The 25,868-nt window shown below is 31.8% G+C and overlaps 1 protein-coding gene across 4 annotated transcripts in view; it reads right to left on the minus strand.

Moving 5' to 3' along the window:
* Positions 1-25,868, minus strand: part of NLGN1 (neuroligin 1) — a gene marked incomplete at both ends in the record, with an annotated part of 650,884 nt that overhangs the window by 439,077 nt on the left and 185,939 nt on the right. For 3 of the 4 annotated variants that reach the window (XM_084231590.1, XM_084231589.1, XM_084231588.1), the window contains one exon: positions 8,808-8,960. In XM_084231590.1, coding sequence (XP_084087716.1) covers positions 8,808-8,960 — 153 coding nt within the window. Of the gene's footprint in view, positions 1-8,807; positions 8,961-15,182; positions 15,243-25,868 lie in introns of all 4 variants that reach the window. The other variant, XM_084231587.1, reaches the window with a different exon arrangement.

A 25,868-nucleotide genomic window follows, 5' to 3' on the forward strand; every position in this document is an offset into this window, starting at 1 on the left:
GAGAGGTCTGCCACGCCATGTGGGACCCTCGCTGGCAGCCAGGGATTGAACCGGCACTGCAGAGGCTGCTGGCAGCTTCGCAGCCCAGTGCTCAACCGCTGTACCACCAGGGGAGGCCCATGCCTTGGTTTCTTGTTGAGGAATCATCGGAGGGAGGAAAGGATCATTTGAAAGCAAATCAAACTAAAAAACAAAAACCAAGCTTCATTGATAGTTTGATCAAAAGGCAAAAACTGATGGTGGGTGAAGAGGCCTGTATCCATTTAAAAAAAAAAAAATCAGTAACGTGACTGATTTATTACATTTCCAGGACGAGGGAGAAAGACTTCAATTGTCTCTGAAAAGTCCAAGATGAAAGAGCTAGGTCCTGGGATCCTTTCCCTGTACATTGGTATTTCATAAATCAATTTCTCTTGTTTAATTCAGATAGAAAACTTGGCCTGGTTGATTGTGGGTGTTCTGTTTGTTTGTATCCTTGCATTTTACCACAGTTGCTTGCTTAAATGGCAGAATTTGCTTCTAATTATCTTAAATCTTTAAAAATATTTCAAAATATTTTATCTAAGTTTTAATAAGTAATTTTTAAATGACATGAGAATTAAAAAAAAATCACAACGGTGCTCACCATGAGCAGTACAAAGAACCCTTTCTGACATTCTCAGTCTATATTTCACTTCCATAAATACTCTTTTTCTTAACATCCTGTTCCTTCTGGATATATAATGTATCAAAATATATGCTAATATTTTTATTTGTTTAATGTTATTTTTTCCTTACTAGGCCATCCAGGAAGGAAGGACTGAGTTGTGTTTTTCAACCTGTGAACACAGATCTCCCCACCCACCAGTTACCAGGAGCTTACAACAGGTGCTTATCAACTGGTGTGGAATTGATAAATGAAAAACAAATGACTGAGATAAGACTGATTTGTATCCTAAAATTTAAATTAAATATTTTTCTGTTTATGGTTTGGTAAGCTTCAGTTCTTTGCATACTTGGAAATAATAGTTCAATTCAGACCCTTGAAGAAAACCACGAGTACAAATGGAGGAAATTTAAGTTTTATATTCTGGGGTCTTAATCCAAATCATTGCTCGTTAGTCACAAGAAAATTGTAAATCACCTACTACCAACTTTTTCCAAGAACTGACAAAGATATTGATATCTCCTTTTTTTTTTTAATACAACAAAGAATACCAATGGGCCATATTAATAACAGAAAGACAAATAAGGAGGCAACATAGTATAGGAATTTATGATATCCTTTATAATGTCCAAGCACTGGAATAATACTGACCACACTGATTCACACTCTTTCAAAGAAAGGATTCCAAAGATTTCTCCATTATGTGACTTGATTCATTTCATTATTCAAAAAGGGAGGGGGAATGGGCAAAATCTCTGTGTTGCTCCTTGAATGAAAGGCAATTTTCCATACTTACCTGAGTCAGCCAACACTCAGTTGGTCTCACAATCATCTATGGACAAAATATCTTTCTCTCTCATTGACTTTACTGAGTATCTAATTTTAATGCAACACAAGCCATATTTTTTTGTATCCACAGCAGAATGTCAACTTTGATCAAGGTCTAGGCCTACTCAACAACTTTTAAAATGCAAATCTAATCATGTCTTATCATCATTTCTCATTCATTTTAAAGTCCTAAATCTTTCATGAGATGTTGTTCAGCTCTCTGTTTTCAACCTTACTTAGCACTTCTCACCCCTTAAAGCATTCAAGCTGGGTTGCTTTGGCCCCTTAGCCTGTCAAGCTTCTCTTCCTCTGGCTTTTGCCCAGGCTTTCGTGCAAATCTGACTCTTCCTCCCCTCTATGGCCACACAGGACTAACACCTATTGACTCTTAAATCCATTTCAAGTTCATTCAGCAAGTAATTTCTGAGCAAATAATATGTATCAAGGGTTATTTTAGGCTTTGCAGAGCTAGACACTAATAAAACATTAGAAATAGGAAAAATACTGGTATGGTCACTGTAATGCAGAGAATTTTTAAAAAGAGAAGAATTGTGACATGTGGCCCTTTAGACTGGATAAACATGAATTATCTTTCTGAGGAGATATTTAGACAAGACTGGAGCAAAAGGGAATAGCCTCGCAAACATTAGGGACAAAGAAGAATAAATATAAAAGCTCTAAAATGAGAATGAGATAGGTATGTATGTGTATGAAGAAGGAAAGAAAATCATTTTGAGATAAACTAGGAGATACAGACATAAAGGTACAGATGAGGTACTTATTCTTGCAGAGTTTTGTTAAACAGGGCAGGACAGAAGTGTGAATTTTATTCTAAGTGAATAATGGGCAGTCACTGGAGGGTGTAAAGCAGAAAACTTAACTGGTGTAATCTGTTTTAAAAAGATAATCTGACTTTGCAGCGTAGAGAATGAATTATAGGTAATGAATAAAGTGAAAGAGGAAAATAATATAATAAGTTCAAGGAGACTTGGCTTCATTTAAGAAAAGGGAAAATGGAAAACAGACAGGCTCAGGATGTATGTTGGAACAATTCAGTAAGAGAAGCAGATGAATTGGATATTGAGCATAAAAGAGATAAGAATCAGCAAAAATCTATAGTTTTTTTTTTTTTTCCCTTGGTCACTCATGTGATGGCAGTTCCAATGTCATACTACGCAATGTGTAGTATTGTGTGACAAGATGACTCTTTGGGTTAGAATCCTAGTCCCTGCACTAACCAACAATTTTATAACTGTTATTAAGTTCTTTAGCTTCTCAATTTATTTCTGCATTTATAAAAGTAGAGAAAGAGCAACTTTACAGAGGGTTAATGTGGTAATTTAACAATGTAATCCATGTAAACTATTTAACACTGCTTTTGACATGAACGTGGCTATTATTATTATGATTGTTGCAGTTATTTCTATAAACTAGATGTGGAAGACCAGGAAATATATAGGCATGAGAAAATCAACATTAAGTTTGAGTTATTCATCAGATAGCCATCTGGTGATGTCAGTAGATAAAAGCACATAATCGGCTTTGGAGTTCTGAAGAACAGTAAAACCTGAAGATAAATTCTGGAAGTCACTTCCATAGAGAGGACTTCAGAGCCGAGCATGACGTTCCCTAAGGAGATAATGTAGAAAAAGGGAAAAGAGCCAAACATTCTGTTTCATGACACTTCACGATTTAGAGATTAGGGGACTAGAGGAAGCGCCAGCAAAGGAAACTGAGTAGCAGACAGTGAAGTAGGAGGAAATCCTGGGTTGATGCCACAAACAACATGCATAGGACTAAATGTGCCTCATGGTATGGGGAGAGAAAACATGGTAAGAAGGGAAGTGACCAAGGGATTTGACAACTTGGGTCAAATCTCTCACTAGAGTATACTCTCACTAGAGTATAAAAAATGGAAACCTGAATGTCATCTCCTCTAGGTAACATTTTTCTGAGTGTCTAGAATCGATTCTCTTACCTCTCATTGTGCTTGTCATTTCTCTAAAATTTATCATATAGATACTTATAAAGAAAACCAGTGTTGCAATAAATCATTGCATATTCAAAAGGCATTATTTGTGCATTAGCCATTTATTCTCTATATTCCCTAATAGCTAGTAATCTACTGGACAGCAGGGAACACATATTTTGTTTTTCACAATATCCTTAATAACTGCAAGAATGCCTGATGCATAGTATTGCTTAATTTATATTGAATAAATAAGGGGCTAAAATGATAAATTAACAGATAACCCTACTTTACTGCACCTAAGACATTAAAAAAAAAAAAAACAAAAAAAAAAACTAGGCCTCCACGGTGGCTCAGCGGGTTGAGCACAGAGCTATGAAGCTGTCTGCAGCCTCTGCAGCGTGGATTCAATTCCCAGCCAGACAGGGAGAATCCCACATGGCACGGCAGACCTCTCCTGTCTCGCCTGCTGCTCCCCTCAGCAGTGCTTTTGTTCTGTCTGCCTGTTCTGCTCCCCACTCTGTCTCTGGTGAATCCTCTCACCTTCCTGTGCCTCTGGCCTGTACCCCAGCTATTGCATAAATAAAAAATAAATCTTTAAAAAAAATTAAAAAATTAAAAAAATCTAACTTATTTTTACTACTAATTCCATATTGATTGAACTGATAGAGTATGCATTCATTCTGTTCTTCCAATTTTTCTTTTCATATCACATCTCAATGTATACACAAAGTGATAATCATATATTGTTATAAAATATTAAATAGAATATGAATTTTTATTTTTACCGAGTATTTTTCTTACTTTATATCACTCATAGATGTATATAATAAATATTATATATTAGATAGCACATTACACCAAAGTTACACTGAAGAAGTATAAGACTGAATTATTAGGGCTATGGAGAGCTTGAAGGGATAACCAATAATTTGTTAGTATGCAGAGTCCTGTATTTCTTTGCCTTTATTATCAACACTATTAGCAGGTTTTTGATTTTTTTTATCACCACCAATAGAATTTCCAATACAATAATGGTAATAGTACAATTCCTAAGGAAACCACAAAAGGATCTTGGTGCAGGAACTAACCTGATCTACTGTCATTTGTCTGATAATAGATTAACATTCCATAGACAAACTAGTCACAATTATCAACAAATCCCATTAATTATTTCTAATAGGACAATGATAAACAAAGTTGGTTATTAAAAGTAATATGTAGTAAAATTAACGAAAGCTTGTTTTAAATCCCACTGCCTGGGATTACAAAATAATCTAAATGTAATTCTACAAATATAGGTAGATGGGCTAATACATTATTATTTTATGGGTGGGTTGTGTAGACATTGTTTCCATAAAAAATATTAACTTAGATACTTCCACAAATTAACAAAACTTCTACATAAATATCAGTACATTTGAAACATTTAAAGTGATATTTTTTTCTGAAATCACATGGTACTAGAATTAGGAATGCATAACTGCATCTAAAAATACATATTAAGATAACTTTTGAATTTACATCATATAAAAATGATGTATTTATCTACATTAGATCCACACAAAAGGATCTAAATTTTCTTTCTTCTCTAAAAGCAACATAAATTTATTCTAAATGTACAGATGAGGTTGAAACACATTTTAACACCAAATTAATGTACTATTGCACTTTTGAAGTCTGACAATATATTATAATTTGGATAGTTCATATTTTTAAAGATATTTGTTGTAAAATATCTCTTACTAAATAATGATAAATTCATTTCACATTCCCTTCCCATTCTTGTCCATACGTACACATTTATCCTATTTACAAGATAACATTTAATATTATTTTTCCATTTAAAGATTTATAATAAAAGCATTTCCTACTAAGTTTCCAATATATTTTATTATTACACACTAGTTTAAACAATAATTCCACTTTTGTAGTTTAAACTTATAACCACCACAGCAGATATAATGATCTAAAACACATTATCACAATAGCATTATTTGAAATAAAAGATATTACCAATCAAAATTACTCTACCAGGCAAATTATCCTTGAGATATGAAGGAGAAATAATTTTCCCAACAAAAAACTATAATTCTAACAATTATTTGAAATAGAATTTAAGGTACTGTGCAAAGTTGGATTAATAACAAAGGACAAAGAAAATATGGGAAGAGTTTACCTTAAAACTGGCTGAGAACAAAAGGTGTGGCTAACACAGTAAAAATTTGTCTCGCTATTCACTGAAGAAGTGTAAGACTGAATGAATTAATAGGGTGACAGAGAGCTTTAAGGTATAACGAGTAATTTGGAGTTAGTATGCAGAGTCCTGTATTCCCTTGCCTTTATTATCAACACTATTAGCAGGTTTTTGTTTTTGTTTTTACACCACCAATAGAATTTCCAGTACAATAATAGTAATAGTACAATTCCCAAGGAAACCACAAAAAGATCTTGGTACAGGAACTAACCTGAGCTACTCCTAAATTCTTCAGAGTAATGCTATCATGAATGGTACTTTTTATTCTGTGCTACTTTCACTTTGCAATGAAAACATTTTTCAACATTTTTAATACTTTTAACTGGAAACTTGGCTGCAAGACAACATATGAATTTTACGACTGAAACATCATTTTTTTACTTATTGCTAAATCAAACAAAAAACTTACAGTATCTCTCCTTTGAGGCAGCAAATTCAAATCAACACTAATTACATTGCCTATTTCAAATATCCTGACATTTTCTGCCAGTTATCTGAGAGCAATATTTCTTCGAATTAGCCAACTTATATATTACACTCCGAAATTCATTTCCTTTACACCAAAACATTCAAGTCAAAACACAGCTCAGGATTGTCTTCTGATGTAGGATCAAATCTTAATTCCTATTTAATTTTCAACAGTCTCCTAACAGCAATCTAAACAGCAATACTTCTGAATCTCACACCCAAGAATTTTGGCTTACCTTTTCACCATGAAGCAAATTTTTAACAACAAAAGTTTTATGCTTTTTTTTTTTAATTGCATTTCTCTGCCAGATGAACTGTTGATTTACTCATAGTATACTACACAGGCAAAGTGTGCTAATATGAATTTATCTTTCATGAATTAAATATATTTAAATACCTTCTCACAAGTCCCAACACATGTTTTAGAAAGAAAGTAACCAGAATTCATCTGTTCTAGAACTAACATCGCAGAAAGTTTCATTAACAAAGTTTTAGACTTTATTCTGTTGAAAAGAAGACTACAAAGGACAACTGATTCTTAAATCTGACTCTAATTGTATGGTGTCATCAAGAGGAACAAAGGAGACAACTAAAGTTTAAATCCTAAATTGCAATAGATCCAAAACAAACACAGCAAAATTATTCATCATCAACAGCACTGCTTGTCATTATGAGAAGCAATAAATTGAGTTCTTCATTTTTTTGTTGTTGGTTAATATGTTCTACAATCCAATCACTTAGAATTTATCATTTAAAGATAGAATATGGACATAAACATAGGATTCCTATGGAATCATTAGCACTCAATATGTAAAATACAAGCAGAATAAGCAGAACTTAAATCAAAGCAACAACAGTTAATTTTACAATGTGAACCTAACCAGTAACAGAGTAAGATGTAGCCAAAATATTTTTTAAGGGAAATTGGTACATATGACAAATGGTTGCTTAAGTCCTAAAAAATTATGTTATTACTATATGGCATTAAATTAAAATTTTTCAACCTGTTCACAGGTCACATGATTTTCAACTCAAAAACTTCAGAAAAAATGAGAATAGTAGTCAATAAAAACAACCTTGCTTTGCAAAGTGCTATAATTAAAATTAAGTGTATGAAAGAAATTTAAGATCCTTTCATTAAAATGTTACACAAGAAATAAATAACACTCTGAGATATTTAAAAGAGATTAAGAGATTAATGTGAACATCTCCTTACACAAATTCCAACACAGAGAATTTTCATTGGTGGCATGACACTCTCCCTTGTCCACTAAAAATTATAGCAACATCTGAAGCAATGAATGATTAGAAACTATGGGGTTACTAATATTCCTTGAACAGTGTTACAGAAATATTTTATACCTTCATTGAGACAGTGTATACATCTCATCCACCAACTACAAATTCAAAATAGCAATCCAGAAAATGATCAAGATTTCACCTTTGCATTGCTAAACTATCTCCTCATCAAAGACAAACTTGACTGACGAAATTATTCTCTTTGTTATGTTTTGACATTAGCATGAAAATAACATTATGATTGCATAGAAGGAGTTAGAATAATAACTAGCACAAAAGAAAGAAAATAAACTCTCAGTGGCTAAAATATATATTGTTAGTGATTATCATATAAGCAATATAAATTGAATTCTTTTTTCAAAATATTGTGGAGTAATTAATGAAAAAGTGAGATACTTCATTGTGTAAAATAACATATAATTTAAATCTATATAAGTATACAGTATGACTTAAAACAATGAGATAATTAAGATTAAAAGAAGTAAAATCTTTTGTGATGAATTATAACTTTAGCAAATACTTTTATTTAAAATACTACAAAGCTATCTTATTAAATGATACAGTAATTTTACTCCTCAAATTGTGATGATACTGTAAATAATAAAACTATACAAGTAGAAGAGCAAGTTTTTCCTGTAAAAGTAGTTATAACATAAAGCTGTATTCTTGTTTCAGAGTACTTGGTAAGTCATTTTGCAAAAAATATCTATCTATAATTCAAAACAAGAATCTATAGTTCAAAACAATTTAACTTTGTTTTGCATGTGAATACATTATTGAATTGAGCTCTTTGTAACTTAAGAAATCAACACATATTTTCCAATTCAAATCATTCAATCAAAATATTTTATATGAAATATTTCTAGAAAATGACAAATTAATTAAAAAAATCTCCCTACTTCAGAAATCATTCACCAAAGCCAGTCAGTCCACACACATATTCTTAAAGAGAATATAAATTTGCTTCTAAGTGCAGAGGAAACCTTAGATTAATTTATAACATTGTTCAAAAGAAATGCAGAAAGAAAACTTGTTCACCAACTAATTCTTCAGAAACAACCTGCCATTATTGGCTCCCCTAGTTCTACAAAATCAAACCAGGAAGAACAATGTTCACCAATACGAATAATTTTACCTCTTTATTTTTAAATCTCAAAATTACCCCTGTTTTTCACCAGGTGATTTATGATCAGGGATAGCACTCACTGAAAATTCCAAAACTTTTGGTTCAAACAAAGTCAATAATCACAGAATAATGGGTTAAACAAAGCTAAGCCAAATAAATAAATCAAAACTGTCATATACTTTATGAATAAATGGTGAAAAAATAAATTTCTTACCAAGTACCCCAAGTCGATAGTTCACTGTGATGACAATCACATTGCCATAACTTGCCAAGACACTTCCATCATATAAATTTCCAGTTCCTTCCATATATGAACCACCATGGATATACACCATCACTGGTTTGGGACCCCCACTATCTCGAATATCTGAAAAACAAATGGTTGACAATTGTTCTTACCCTCAAAGAAACACATAATGAATAAAAGAATAATTTACTTCACTTTAGGGGCAAAAAGGAATGATTTTAACAGAGTTCTTTAATTTGCTGTTTTTGTGAAAGTGTTTCTTAAGCAACATATTAAAAGTTATTATGGGGAAAAAAAAGCAGTAGACCCATTGGTTTCTATATAAAATTTTGTTTTAAATTATAGACTGCATTATAAAACCTAGACAAATTGAAAGTAGATTTTATTTTTAGTGCTTTTTTATTGATTACTGCTGACAGTAGAAATAAAAAAAATAATAGAATGATAATGATTCCAAGAACTACTATTTAAAAATTGTTATGTACTTCACGTGAAATTTATGTACCATACAGTAAAAACAATTGTACCACTGTTATTATGAATAAGATATTCTTTTTCTTTACTGTAAAGATTTGTATCATATATACATCAAATGTATCATATTATTTGTTCCAATTTGTGAATGTAATTACGACATTGTGTTGTATGTTGCAAGAAATTTAATTTCATTACTTAATTACTATTAATGTTTAGGCTGTAAAATCATACATTTGTACTGCTGTTTATGTATTTAGGGGACTGTCATTTTATTTTATTTATTTATTTTTAAGATTTATTTATTTATTTATACAAGCACTGGGTACAGTCAGAAGTGTAGGAGGGTGAGAGAATTCACCAGAGCCAAAGCGGGGAGCAGAACAGGCAGACTGATGAAATATACTGCTGAGGGGAGCAGTGGGTGCTGCAGGAGAAGTTTGCGCACCATGGGGGACCCTCCCCCAGCAGACGGGGATCAAACCAGCACTGCAGAGGCTGCAGGCAACTTCGCAGCCCAGTGTTCAATCACTTTGCGACCGGGGAGACCCGAGACTGTCATTTTTAAATGATAGTTTTCATTTAATTTCTGGTCATCTGCTCTTTCCACCTAATCATACCTTTTAAAAGAAGAAGAGAGACTAAAATATATTTTTCATCTCTGCATGTAACTATTGTACTATTCTTAGCTCTACTTTGTTCTGATTTTTCAGAAAAAAATTGCTTTTCTAAGATACTTATGTAATTTTTGACAAAGATCTAGAAATAACATGTAAGGGAAAACATAAGACAATATTAATTGATATTAAGATATAATAATTTCAAAAGAGGCTAAACTGTATATTGTACATGGTTTTAACTTATATTAAAATACTCTACATGCTATATATATAAATAAAAATATTATTATATAATAACCCCATGTTTTTTATGCCCACAATTGAAAGAAAAATTTCATCAATATAATATTCTTTTGTGTCACTATTGAGGGTCATTCAAAACTAAAGTGTTTTCTTGCTTTTGAAATTTTTTTGAAATTGACTCTCCTACATCTTTATAGAATATAAATTCATTTTAAAAAGTTAATGATTATTTACAGGCTGCTTTACATTAATTTTATAAAGGAAGGGTAATATAAATGCCTTGATTTTTTCCTGTTAATAAAATGACTTCTTAATTAGAAAATTATTTTAGGATCAGAAATTATAACTCAACTTCTTTGCCAAGATTTTCAAGTTAGGGAAATGTATCATTGCAGAATTTAGAGCATTTTTAAAAAAAATATTTTTAATTTGACTTAATACCAATGTTTAAATTTACCATACTCTGCTCCCCCCAACAACAAAGCACATGAGAAAAGTCTCTTAATTTTTAAGTGGTGAAGAGAGGATACTCTGACATTAAAAACCAACCTCTAGATACCGCTACATTTAGGGGGAAAATTTAAACTTATTTTTTCATTATATCCTTGGGAGGTAAAATGATATTCATTCATTTGTAAAGATTCGAGGCCTTGTGGAGATGTTAGATTTGCAGAGAAAACAACCCTTTTGATACTGTTAAGCTATCCTCCTTAAATGCCTGTTTGCTGCATACAGTTTTAGGTTATTTTTCTAGTATGGCTGGCACAGAAGAAGCAATAATAAATTATTAAACTGAAATCATTAACTGACTGTTCACAGCAGACACTGTACTCTGCTAATTGTATGCTTGGAGGTAGCACAGAGGGAGGCTGTTTCAGAATTCTTCTTTAATTAAAATTACATAGAATTACAAAGCACCAACTGTGAACAGTAATGAAATCTGGGTAGAGCCATTCTGTTCACCTGGAAAACAATACAGGCACACATTGAGAAGACTTGCCACATTTTTATATCTAATAACAGAGCAAAGTGGGTATTTTCAGAAAGGACTGAAAAATATGACAATAGATTCCAGGAGATATTTTAAGTGGTATCTCTTTATTTTTCTTTGAAAATTAGACTTGAAAGCATTTTTGAGTATTTGGGATGATTCTAATATTTAAGTTGTTTTTTCAAATTCCTCAGAGATCTGAGTCTTGCCTAAAAAACTTATCATGTGAACTAATTCTTTTTCCGGAAGTTGCACTAAATTCTAATGCTGCACACTGGAAAATAATTATTTTTGCTTGAAGTAACCCTGAAGTTAATATTATATGGAGCATTAATTACCAAAATAGTAAAAATTATTGCACATAGCAACCCTTACTATTGTTAATAAAGTTTGGAGGAATGCTGTATTTCTATTACAGAACAATTGGAATTCTTTGGTATTGTTTTATTAGAGTGGTCCTTCTTAAACTTTATTTTGATAGTGGTTTATCGAAGAGGCCTATCTTAGACCATACTTTTCTTCATAGTCTAAGATCTATTTAACATTAAAAAAAGTTTATATGTATATTTGCTTTGATTTTTTAAAGAACGAGAATCATTAGAAGTGAACCCAATATATCAGATAGCCTACTATCTGCTAATGCCATCATTTTAATAATTAAATGATGTCTTTAATATAATGACAGTAGATGTATCTTATTTGTTTAATGAGCTTATTAGACTCAAGTCATCCTTGTTGCCCTTTTCGAGTATTTTTCCCTGGTTAAAAAAAAAGTAGATGTCATCTAAGATTTTTGGTTTTGCTCAAACTGCCACTGACTTTATTAAGACCAAAGAAAATTCTCACAGACTAAAACACTAGCACAGGTCCACTGAGCATATGGATCTGAAAAGAATGGGGTGGTTAGTAGGTATTCATGATTATTTTTCTTTTATTTTTTTATGGCAAATTATTTAAGTATTTGAAAATAAAACAATGCAAAACTTGGAATCTGAGTAGATGTTCTGATGTTAAATTTTAAGATCTATTATATCTTTCTGATAAACTAAAATTTAAGCCTGCGTAGCAATTGTCACTGTATCTAGAGCAGTTAATGTAGAATTATCTGCTAACTCTACTCACTTATGAAATTATCATTCAGAGCAAACAAGGAAATATAGAGGTGTTGTCTGAATTTGTGGTTGTGAAAATGGACTTAAAATCAAAGGTAGTTTTTCTTAAATAATATACAAAAATTGACAAGAGCAATTTTTTAGAAAGCTCTCTGTAAGATATAAAACTAAGTTTGATATTGGAATATTAATGTTAGGGTATTCATCACACAATATTTTTTTTTAAATATCTCAAATTCTCAAAAAAAAAAACTAGTAGAAATGTAAAATGTTCTTTAATCCATTTTTATCATTTCATATTATTGTTTTTTAGCTATTGAAATGGCCTGTACTTTATGCAGTTCTTTTTGGTTATTATAACACACAAAGTGAGAAGTGATATAATTATGTTTGTCCTAAAGATGACAAACAAATAAAGCTAAAGATGCAAAGGGGAATTAAAAGTGAAGAATAAAGCTCCACTGAGAAACCTGGACTAGTTTCAGTGTATGTATGTGGGGGCACAATCCAGTCTTGTCTCAGGTATTTTCTGAGTACAGACGAGACAGGGAACTAGAAATCAGGTAAGATTAGGTTATCAGCAAATGATGGTGAATTTCATAGAAATGACAAGATAATTAGACATCTGTCTGAAGGAAAAGGTGACTTTATCAAGTAGTTTGTATCTGCTGTTTTTTTCTCCAGTGATGTTGATTCAGGTTTGAAACAAATGTGAAATTGACCTTGATTTTCTTTATACAACTATAAAATAATTACAAAAAAGAATTGAACAGAGAGGATGCTTAAACTTTCCTACAAAGGCTTTTTTCCTCAGGAATATTTGAATTATTTCTTCATATATTCTGCATATTTATCCAAAACAATACAGCAGAATAGACTGAATTTAAACTGACTGCTTTGATATTCTCCATAGAGAATTTTTTCCATATTTAAAAATGTTTATTGATTTGAAAACTCTTGTGGTTGAATTAGTGCTTACCTAGATATTATCTGTTATTTTAACAGGTGTAAGGTGCTGTTAATGGCTATTTAAAAAAGATAAATATGCTTCAAAATAGATTTATAAAGTATATTTACATTTACAGGGCTTAACTTACTATGGATGGTGAGAAGTATGTTTTGTGATCATGTAATTATCTTACTTGACACTGTTTAACCAAAAGAAAAAAGGAAAAGAAGCACATTATATTAGCAATCAAACTATTTTTTAAATAAGAAAATGGTATAAAATAACCTTCTGAGTACTTTGGGAAAAATTGGAGTTTACAAAGCCACACACTAATAAGCTTAGTTAATATGCAGATAACAAATATCTAGGAGTTAAGTATTTTTTAGAGAATTCAGTAAAGCCGAAGCCTGCAAGTGAAGCAGTCTTAAAACAAAACACATGTTCTCAATCAATAAATGCCCTGAATGTTTGAATACTTGAGGTTCCCAATGATGTTTTAAAAATATATGCATTTTTATATTATAAATTTATTTTTAGTTATTTAGCACTCAAAACAATAATACTTGGGTAAGTATAATGGTTTTTATTAAATATTAATGACAGCTTTATGTTTTATCTTTAACTCACTGCTGGGGTTCACGGTAAACAAATTTTTAGTCAAATGTTATAAATTGGATTTAATCAAAATAATTCTTAAACATTATAAATATATTAATACCATGTAATTTTAAATTGTCAATGCTTCACATCTATAATTTTCTTAAATATATCTCAATAAAAGCAATTTAATTTGTTTAGTAAAATTCATTCATTTATAGTTGTAACTCCTGGAACTAAAGCTTCTGCTTACTTGTTTATGTATTATTTTATTTTGGAAAACTTTTCTTACTATTTTACTTAATATCTATCTATAAGAGATTTAATTTCTAGGTTGTGGGGATTACTTAGAAACACGGGATTATATTAGTCAAACCTATAAGAATTATAACTGGGGAAGCTCACAAAAAATACTAACTGGAACCAAGATGAACTGAAAGAATCAAGAGTCTTTTATAGATATTCAGTTACCACCAGGTAAAGGTACACAATGGAATGATAAATTTAAAATCCATCTAATGAATAATTACATGTAAGATCATGTCATAAAAAGTTGATAAGAGAAAAATAATTTTGATATTATGAAGCATAACATTTATCACTTATAGTCATCAATACTTGAAAACCAGAAATCTTCATCTGTTAATCTAGAATTTATATGCCCTCGAAATTAAAGGATATTCATCTAATCTTGTTTTAAAAAACTAACAATTGCAACAAAAATGCCATAATGAGCTCAGTATACTTAAATGATTATACAGTGTTTACTATTGTTATCTAAATAGGTATAATGCCTTTATCATCTAAACAATTTCATTTATTTATGTGCTATTTAAGCACCAGAAATTTTCTGAAACTAAATTATATTGCTCAAGAAACACTTTCTATCAGCTTTTGTCCTTTATTTTATTGGGTGGGGGCTCTTTTTAAACAAACATCAAACTAGAAATAAACACATTTTAATATTGGGTAAAATATTTACATTTTTACAGATTAGAATACATGCAAAATGGGTACAGAGAGACTACAGGGGGGTGATTGTTAGTTCAAAGAATATGGACAAATATTAGTCAAAACGTGGGATGAAACATATCAAAAGTCAGTTCAAGAAAACAAAAATATGCCCCTCTTTTTAAAACATTTTTAATGGCTGGCATCAAAATGTAAAACTTAACATTCATTTAAAAAATTTTAAATGTATATTTATATGTACAACAAGCAAGAAGACAAAACACATCAAAAACGGGAATTAAAAACAACTTTTCAAAAAAAGACAAGAAGTAAAAAAATAGAAAAGGGTGGAAAAAGTGACTGAGGTCCTTGTCATGCAAATATATTTGGTGGAAAAAAAAATACCTTCATCTTCAGCACCGTCATTATCACCTAAATCATCTGTCTGTTTCTTTGTAAGGGGACCTAGGATTGAGAACGGAGAAATGGAGGGAAAAAAAAAGACAATTCAAGAATAAACAAGACTGAGGGGAAAAAAATATATGTAAATACTAAAATTCTCAAGGTATTTTCAAAAAGAGCGGGGAATGGTTATGTCAAAGTTGATTATCTATTTTGTTTAAGAAAAAAATCCCTTTCCCCAAAATATCTCATAGGAGATTTGGTTTGTGAATATATCCAGCATAAAAAATACATTATGGTTTGAAACTCAAGTCATAAACCAAGGAAATGATTTTTTTTTTAAATACCCACAGTGTACAAAAAAAGTAAACAATTTTATTAGCTGAAGGAACTCAATTTATTCAGTGTCTTTTCTAATTTAAATTGGTGACAACAATAAAGAAAGTAGGCCAGACTCATTCTTTAATTTGGGACGATATAATAACAACAGGGAAAACTGAAATATAAACATTCTTCGGGTGTTTTTTTCTTTTTCCTCATAATTTTTTTTAAGTTCATCAGCATTTGGGTTTACACCTTTTTAAGCATACATTTTAAAAACTGTGACTTTATAAAATTACTTGTCATTACACAAATATTTCCCCATGTACTTTGACTAATAATTAGCTGTAAGATATTTGCAACTTGCACAAATGTAAGAACAAATAATCTCATTACTCAGTAGAGAAAGGCACCATCAATAGAAGTCAGTGCTTAGCTACTGAACTAGTTACAGACTTGGTGCTTATATTTTATAATCAATTTAAGAATATAATGCAATTACACTCTAGTGCAATTTCATGCCCAGTATAGTTATTTATAATGGGATCGTGTTTTAGAACAATAATTGTATTAAACACTATGAATTTTTAATAGATGTTGTATTATACTTAACAATACTGATTTGCTAGAATAAAAGTAAACACTAAAGGGGAAAGTGAAAAGTCATATGAAAGTAATTTTAAGTGTCACATTATTGATATATTCAGCACACAAAAGAGTAAGTGATGCCCCACTTTTATTTTTATTTCCATAACCATTTAATTTGTATGACATTTCATAATCCTCATGCAGAAAGCAATCGTTACAAACACAGGACAGTCAAGTAAAAAGACAGCCAGTCACATAGCAGTAAGCAAGAGCATTTGGTCATGCATGAAATAACAGTCACAGAAAAGGTGGGGAAAAAAAAGACTGAAAGTTATGTGTTGATTTCAACAATATCTATGTAGTAAAGAAGCAGGCATTAATTTTAATATACATCATAGGGAAAGACTGTTAAACATTTTAAGAAAATATTTCAGTGATTACTATGCATTATGTGTGTAATCCAAAATTGCAACTAATATCATAACTCTCAAGGAACTAAAATCCCCATTCCAGATAACAGAAGGAAAAATGAGATATACTACAATTATGTTTCATCACCTCAGAGATACTACCTTGAAATAAGTAGCAACTGGCAAAAATCAAAAGATTGGAAGTGCAGAAATTGATGTAATTGAAAGGATCCTTTGACAATCTATATTATAAAATCGTAGTTTCAAGATCATTCCAAGAACAGAAGGCTATATACAACAAATTTACTGATATATTTTTATGGTCATTCCAGCAAACAATCATTCCATTAAGAGAAAACCTAGATGAAAACAATAGTTCATGTTAATTGGTACTTCATTGCAAGTTCACAGAAATTGACATTTCTTTAATATGTTCCTGTTTAAATGCAAAAGTATCCTCAGTATTATTTGATATTCATGCAACAACATAGTCACATTTCTGCAGAATATATATTTAATATAAATTATAAATTGAAAAAAAATCTATATGGAAACTATATTTGAAATGCTTCCATTGTTTAAACATTATGCAAAACATTAGACTTAGAAATTGAAACTTTAAAGCTTTTTTATTTTTCTATAATTAGTTAAAGCAGTAAATAAATTTCACCAAATATATTTTCTTGCATTTTTCTTTTCAAGACCACTAAATAAAAGCAATAGTTTTATTTACCAAATAACAACAAAGATTAAGTCTAGTGTTAGTTAATTAGTGTACAGTAATTAACTTTCCAAATTTAGTTAGATTGCTTAATTTTGTTAATTGTTGGCATATTAAAAAATACACATGTGAGGTCAAAAAGTTTTTGATGATTTATCAATTCACTAATATTTTGAGATCCTGTTACAATTAAATTTAGTTGCTCTCCTTGTTTTAGTCAGGGATTTATAAAATGTCTTTCTTGGACTTTTTCACATGGAAGTTTTTCTTTTCATGTCTAGTACACAAGGCAATTTACATCTTTGGGAAATATTTAAGTTTTACAGCCCCAAGCCAGTAGTTTTATACACTTGGCACACTACTGAATTGCTAGCTAGATCTTGCATGTAGACGACATTTGATACTAAGATATTTGATATTTGATACTAAGATATTTGATACTAAGTGACCTCCCACTTGTTTTCACATAAGATGTAGTTCTCAGTTGCTATTTCTCTCCACATCTGCATAGGTGAGAAGTTGTGGAAATCATCAGTTATTGAGCAAGATAATTTTTCCATGGATGGCACTGACAGTACAGTGAAGAGCAACCTCTGAGCCAGTGGGTGCTGTTCATAGCTAACATGGTATTTTCTGGACTTAACTCACTGTCTCCCTGAATGGAGACTGCTAGGACCTAGGGGCAAAGTGGAGGTCTCATGATGACTTTAAAGCACAGCAGGCAGGCATGTCCAGGTTCTTTGACTGCACCCTGGTCTCTGCTTAGTTGAAGTCATGTGCTGGTATGACAGACAACCTGGCAACATTGGACAATAACTTTTCTTCTCCTGTTTTCTCTTAGTTCCCCTTTTTCTCACTCCCTTTAATTTTAGTTCTCTCTCTGCCCTGCATTCTACAGCAGCCAGGGTGAGGACTTACTGACTGAGCAGGTCATCCCTGGTAGTCAGAATTTACCCCATTTCAAAGTGAAAAACCTGTTTTTTGCTATTTAGTTAATCACCTCCCCTACTCAGAAACTGCATGCATCTTAGCTAATGTGGGCTAATGGCTATATCACATGTACTTCATAGAACATTTTTTTACTGAAGTAAATATGAAAAGTTAGAAACACAGATACTGCTTCAGGCTAATAATTAGATGCAGTGATGTTTATTTGAGAAAAGAAGTCAAGTGCTCCCCAAAATGATTTAATTTATTGAATACTAGACAAAAACCTATTATTGGGTGATATTAATTTGTTCCCACAATATGGGTTTCAGCAGTATTTTAGTGATTGCAATATAGCTAGGTTCTCTTAAAATCAATAATTTTTTTATACATCTGATATTTTTAAGTTCCCTTAGGACTGATGATAATTTTTCACAAAATTGATTATAAAATGCAAGAAAACAGATTTCCATTATCTTGTGTGTCTGAAAACACTGAGAATAAGTATCCTGGGTTGCAAACTGAGAAACTCAACATTACTTTCTCTTAGGAAACCTCAACAGAGTAAAGAATTACAGAAACAGATTCCTATATGATCTTAAAATTCCTTAATCCCTGGTTCGAAAGAAAATATTCATAGCCTTGAGCTCCCTTCTTTCTAGGATAGCAACAATTCTGGCACATTTTCCTTTATTCTAATGTGTTACTACTGACATATATCACTGATGTTAAACATTTTTTAAATAGAAATATTATAAGTGGCAATTGACATTAATTTTCTTAGGAAAATTAGACAACCATATTTGACAGACTGCATATACCTTAAAGTTGATCAACATGATTTCCCTAACGAGTAAAACATTTATATCTCATCAGAAATAACAGGCATTAACAACATTCCAGCCACAGCTCATGCTTCTTTTAAACTACAAATAGTGCATTTTCAATAACAGCAGTTTAAATGGATACTTTAAAGCACTAAAATATAAGGCAAATGAGTCCTCTAAAACCGAGTGTAGAAGTGATTTATTCTACCTTGAAACTCTACAGAGTCTGTCCTCCTTGAGGAATGCACACATAACTCTCATTAGAGTTAATAGGAAAGTAGACCTCCTGTCATTTTGAAAGGAAGTGAGAGTAATTACTATATTTTATATCTCCTATAGGCAATAAATAGATTCAGTGGTGAAACAACAGGACTAAGGAAGGTAAAAAGTACTCCTAACCATGAACTTTGAACTAATTTGAATCCCAAAACACTACCTTTGCCATTAACATAAGCATATTTCCCCATGACAGCCTTTAAGAAGGACACATTTCAAATCTGGCCACAGTAACTTTTATTTAAAAATAAAAAGAACAAAAATATCAGCATTTCCCTACAGTTAACTGGAGAATAATTATGTGCTCTGAAATAATTACTATCCACCCATATTAATGTAGCTTTTTATCATTTCCTTTGATAAAGAGCTAATATACTTTAGATCTCAAATACATTATAACTGACTATAAATTCCTTCATTACAGGCTCAATTCAGCAGAAATTATCCATACTTTGTGTCACACATATCAGCAAAAGGTAAGAAGGTTGAGGGTATTATTAGCTTCTGACTTTGAAAGGTGGCCATGAGAAATGTATCCTTAGGAGAACAAGTCTTTTGAAATGTTTAGGATTATTTAGAACTCTAGGCCCCAGTGAGTCCCAATGTGATAGATGGAAAGCCTTGGCTAATGACCTTGTTCTCTTTTCCTGCCCTCTTTACCTAGCAGTATTTGAGAGAAAGTGCCACTAAAGAACACCTCAGGTCATTTTTACACAATGGAAGAAGTTAAGGGTGCTGTCATTGCTATTATGGAGCAATTGGAGCAGACTAAATATATATAAAACTAGTATCTATATGAAAAAATCTATATCTGCTCCATATGAAATAACAATTGCAGAATTCAAAACATTTAAAATAAAAAAGTAGTATACTATTACATTTCATTTTTTTCTGAATTTAGAAATATTAAAATTCAATGACTTTCAGTAATTCAATATGACAACATTTGGTGTCATTGAAAAGCTATTGAATTTTACAAACTAAAATTCAGTTGATTTTATAAAAGTACAATGATCATCTCTTGAGAATACAGAAATGAGTGAAAAGCGAAGGAAATGAAATAATACTTGCTAAGTTAATATTATGAAATTTATTTAACTAAAAGTTACCATGCTTCTTAAACTTTGATTATAAGAACAGACATAACACAAGCCATATCTGAAAGATAATTTTTATTTGTGAAAAGTTTTCATTTAAGAAGACAATACTTTTGAGTAATAATGCAATAAATGTGTATTATAATAAAATTAAAGTATAACGAAGATGACTGTGATGAGATGGTTGAAATCAACTTTCAAACAATTGATAATGTTCAAAGGAATTCACATGTGCTAACGTTGATAACAGTACTTTGTCATCCATGATATTTGTGTACATTCAGGATGAGCTGCCTGTTCAGGTTAGTGGTTCAGTATACATATACACTGTGGAAGTTACCAACTTCCAAGGTTATGAAAGTAGCATGCATTTTGTGTTTAACTCTGTTTTGGAAGAAAATACCTACATGAAAACAAAATATATTTCCTCAGACAATTTTTCAGAGACAAAGAACAACTTTTGGGAATATTACTTTTGGGAAAGACATCACAAAGAACATTACTTTTGGGAAATAGAGAATCTGGTATTAAATTCAGGAAAAGGGAAAGAGAAGTCTAAGGTTCAGGACATTGAGAAGAGCTCATACGTATTTATAAGAAAAGTTTTTTCCCCCCACAAAATTACTTTGATTATACCTCTTTGAAGTCTAAAGTATACTGTCTAGAACAAAAGAGATAGGATCTGGGGAAAATATTTTGAGGCAGGTAAAACGTAAGTAAATAAAATAGGCTAAATCTTAATCTAAGCATCACCAAATTTGTACAAGCTCATTATTTTTTAACATTACATATGATTCTTTAAAAATGCAGATACACTATTTTTACAGCATGAAGAATGTCAGAATGTTCCCTTCTCACCTGGAAAAATGTGACTGTGTGCCATATAATCCTTTCAGGACTTTTTTGAGCATGCATTCACCACTCCCTGGCTTTCCATGCATTTTCCAATGATACACCTGGAGAATACAAGTGCCACCAGATGTCCAAAGCTGATTCAACACGCTTTGTGGGTTGGGATGGCATCACTAATCCAGTCTCCCTGGCATTACTGCAGTTTTCAATCATCTAGCCATTCAACAAATATATACTACACTAGGTGCTCAGGATGCATGGCAAACAAAAAAATATAAGATACTGGCTCACACAAAATTATTTTTTGGAGACAGAAAGATTTAAAAACAATCAGACAAATAAATATATACTTGCAAAATCTGTTATGAATAACATTTTGTTGTTATAATAGGTCTGTAAGGAGACCTAGGTGACCCTAGGAAGTCCTCATTGAATCAAGTTGCTCTGAGGACTAAGGGTAAGACAGGGTTAAGCAGACAAAGAAGTAGGGTAAGAAGAGGATTCTGCCCAGAAAAAAAAATAACATATGGAAAATCCTTAAACTGAGAGGGAAATTGGAGGTCAATGTGGCTGGCACACAAGGAAATAGAACAGAGAATGGTGGCAAGTGAATATGGAGAGCTAAGCAGGCATCAGTGGGAACTTGCAGCTTTTCTGAGCTGGGAATTTTTGTTTAGATCCTTAAAGCAATAGGATGTCATTTAAAGGGTTTAAGTGCACTGATAAACTCTACCCTATCTGAATCTTAAGGAGAAAAGCAGGTAAAGGTTTTCTAAGAACTAGATTGAGAATACTTTATACAGAGGATTGCATATGTTCTCAACAGATGAGTATAGTTTTAACAAGTTAGATGATAAAGAATAATCTACTATTTGTACACTAAAATATATGAAATATTACACTCCTATATGCAAATAAAATGAATATCAAAAAGTAAAATCTAAAACTCTAGTACAACTGATTTTAATAGGTAATTTTCAATGAAACATATATTTAAACTTGATTTTCTTAAGAATTAACATACTGATAATTCTGCAAAAGAAATTTTGTTCTGCCCCCTCTCTCTAAATAGTGTTATTAGCCTAATCTTTAGCCACCATTACCATATGCCTCAATTACTTCAGTAGCCACAAGGGGTTCCTGGTCTCATCAAAATTCTAAACTTTCTTCCAAGTCATTTTGTATATGATAGGTTTTGAAGCTGCAGATAATAATAATGGCAAATCCAAAGAGAAAAGATTCAATGATTACAAATTACCATGAGTCAAAAGGAGAATACATTTAACTCCTTGTAAAGCTAAAACTTCAAGAAATTCAAGGGAATAGGAGCTCAAAAGAATATACAGCAATCTTGTACTGTGAGTTTTAAAATAACTGTAACAAGACAGATGAAAACTAAATATAGTTTAACACTCATTTTGATGTTTTAGAAACTCATGAGCAAGAATAAGATGTTTTTATTTAAAATGGAAACAACTCATTTAAAAATAATTTAATGTAGCTCAGATTAATGTTCATTAAGTACTATATTCATTGTTCCAGTACTATTTCAAAGATTTTAATATTCCCTTATCCCTTATTATCTTAGACAAAAGCTCCCAGACTAAGCCATACTACCTTACTTATTCTTGTTAGATTTTACCTCTTTGTTTCACTAAGTTCCAAAGTATATCTTTTCTAAATTCTACAAAACATTTAAAGAAGCTCTAATATCAATCCTTCTCAAACTCTTTCAAAAAACAGAAGAGGAGGGAACACTTCCAAATTTATTTGAGGCCCAAATTGCCCTAATACCAAAGCCAGGGGAATAGACTAAGAAAATTATAGATTAATATATATGCTAGACATAGATGCAAAAATCATCAACAAAATATTAACAAACCAAACATAGCAATACATTAAATGTATCATATACCATGCTAAAATGGGATTTATTCCAGGGATGCAAGGATGGTTCAACAACCAAAAATCATCAATGTGACATAGACATTTACAAAGTAAAGATAAAAATTGAGAGATCATCTCAATAAGAACAGAAAAAAAAAAGCATTTGACAAGATTCAGCAAACTTTCATGTTAAAAACATCTCAACAAACTGTGTATACACATAATGTACTTCCATACAATTAAGGTCAAATATGACAAGACTAAATCTAACTTTATGCTCAGTGATGGCATGCTGAATGTTTTTCCTCTAAGATCAGAAATAGGACAAGAATATCTACTCATCACTTTTATTCAACATAATGCAAGAATTTCTATCCAGGCCAGTTACACAGGGAAAAGAAATAAAATGTACCCAGATTGGAGAGGAAGAAGTGAAATCATCTCTATTTTCAGTTTGCATGAATTATAGATGTTATATATAGAAAATCATAAAGACTCCACCAAAAAAATACTGTTGAAATTAATAGTTTCAGGATAAAAAAAATCAACATACAAAAATTTCATTTCTATTTAACAATGACCTATCATAAAAATAAATTAAGAAAGCAATCTCATTTACTGAAAAATAAAATAATTGAGAATAAACTCAACCAAGGAGATAAAAGATCTGAGCATAGAAAAGTATAGGAATTGATAGAGGAAATTGGTTTTATGCCAGTTTTCAGAGTGATATTTGGGTCCCAGCTCAAAGGAACTGGTAGGACACATTCACCAATTTATCTCTCTCTTTTTTTCCTCCCTGAATTATTCCTTTCTTCATTCCCCACCCCTCCTTTTTTGGGGATGGGGTTAAATAAACCCTTTATTAACCTTTTTGTGTGTTCATACCATTAAGTCTTATTCTAAATCCCTTTTAAGCAAGTGGGTAAAGACCCACAGTCAGGCAACCCATTTCACATTGGGGTTGCCCTATAACAATATCACCTCCTGTCACCGTGTCAATATCAAAAAAGTAAGAGATAACAACTGTTGGTGAGGATGTGGAGAACAGGGAACACTATTCCTCCACTGCTGGGGATGTGAATTAGTACAGACATTATGAAAAAGGACATGAAGTTTCTTCAAGAAATTAAAAATTTAAATATGCGTTCCAAAATCCTACTCCTTGGTATATCTCCCAAGGAAATAAAATCATTATCTTAAAAAATTGTGTGTACTCCTGTGTTCACTGCAGCATTATTCACATTAGCTAAGGCACTGAACGCAACTAAGGTCTGTTGGCAAGTTAATGAATAAAGAAAATATATACTCAATGGAATGTTATTCAGTCTTAAAATTAAGGAAATCCTCTTATTTGAGGAGTGATGGATGAACCGAAGAACACTGTGCTAAGTGAAATAAGTCAGACAAAGAAATGCAGTACTGCGTAGTATCATTTATATATAGAATCTTAAAAACAATTAAATAAAACTGGAAGTAACAGGGTTTAGAAAAATGCTGCCAGAGGCTGGGGTAAGGGTGTGGGGACAGTAGAGAGAGGATGGCAAAAAGGTAAAACTTTTCAGTTGTAGAATTGTTAAGCTTAAAGGATCTATTGTATAGCATGATGACTATAATTGATAACACGGCATTGTTTAATTGGAATTTACTAAGAGAACGTAAATGTTCTCACACAAAAACAAGGAAAGGGAGTATAGGAAGAAAACAAAAAATATATCCTTTCAATTGTGTTTTAACACTGTTGCACAGAAAACTCATCTCACACACCTTGATTGTTTTACCCCTATAGTATATTAAAGTTCTAAATGATAAGCACACATCTCAGAGGCAAGAAAGTGAATAATCATAGGAAATTTCCTCTAGAATAATGTGTAAAATGTGTTCACACTCAAAGAAAGAAGTATGGCTGTGTTTTGGCCTAAACTGCTATTTTCAGGATATGAACTAGAGGTTGTCTTATACTATTCAGCAAGACTTGACTGAAAATAATTCCCAGACATTAAATGTTTGAAACTGTAATTATTAAGATCCTCTTTCCTGAGTGGGTCTCAGGAAATAAGCTAACCAAGGACAGCGCCTTAATAAAGTCCCAGAGAAGCTAGTCTAGTGGTGAGTGTGTGCTCCTCGGAAGAGAAATCTTCACAGTTTCTGTCTCACATTGCTCCTCCTGGTCAAACACCTCTAGTGTCAGTGAAGTTCAGTTTCACTTTTTTTTCTGCTCCATATACTACTCCACCTGGGCTGGTCTCTCTTACCATGCCAGCTGAGTTTGTTGTGGATAAAATTTTGTGCCTCCTCTTGCCTGATACTTTAAGTGTTAAGCATATACTAGATGCTATGAAACACTTGTGAATTCAGCCATTATGTGCTCAGGATCATAGGACAACCGAACAGGAAGGGACCCTCCTGAATGACTGTCAAATCTCTTTCACCATTCCTCAAGACAGCAAAAGTGGAGGTTGAAAGGGAGAGACATTTCTGAAATCTCTGCAGTAGTGAGCAGTGTAAGCAGGTAGGTTGTTATTCTCACCTTTAGAAAACCTGACAGTGATGAGAAAGCAATGGCTTTGAGGACTGCACTGTTTCCTTATAGTAGGGATACAATAGTCATTGGTGTGCTGAAAACACACTTCACTTTTACAATGCTAGGAACCTCTTTAGAAATAACCTCAGCTGCCTAGTGTCTGTGTTCCTCTCAGTAGTTCAGTCTAAATAGGAGGCAACCAGTGAAGACACATCAGATCAAATTCACTGTCATTAGATTATACTTGATTCCTGGGCAT

This window comes from Talpa europaea (genome assembly GCF_964194135.1).
Source record: "Talpa europaea genome assembly, chromosome: 4".
Classification (NCBI taxonomy): domain Eukaryota; kingdom Metazoa; phylum Chordata; class Mammalia; order Eulipotyphla; family Talpidae; genus Talpa; species Talpa europaea.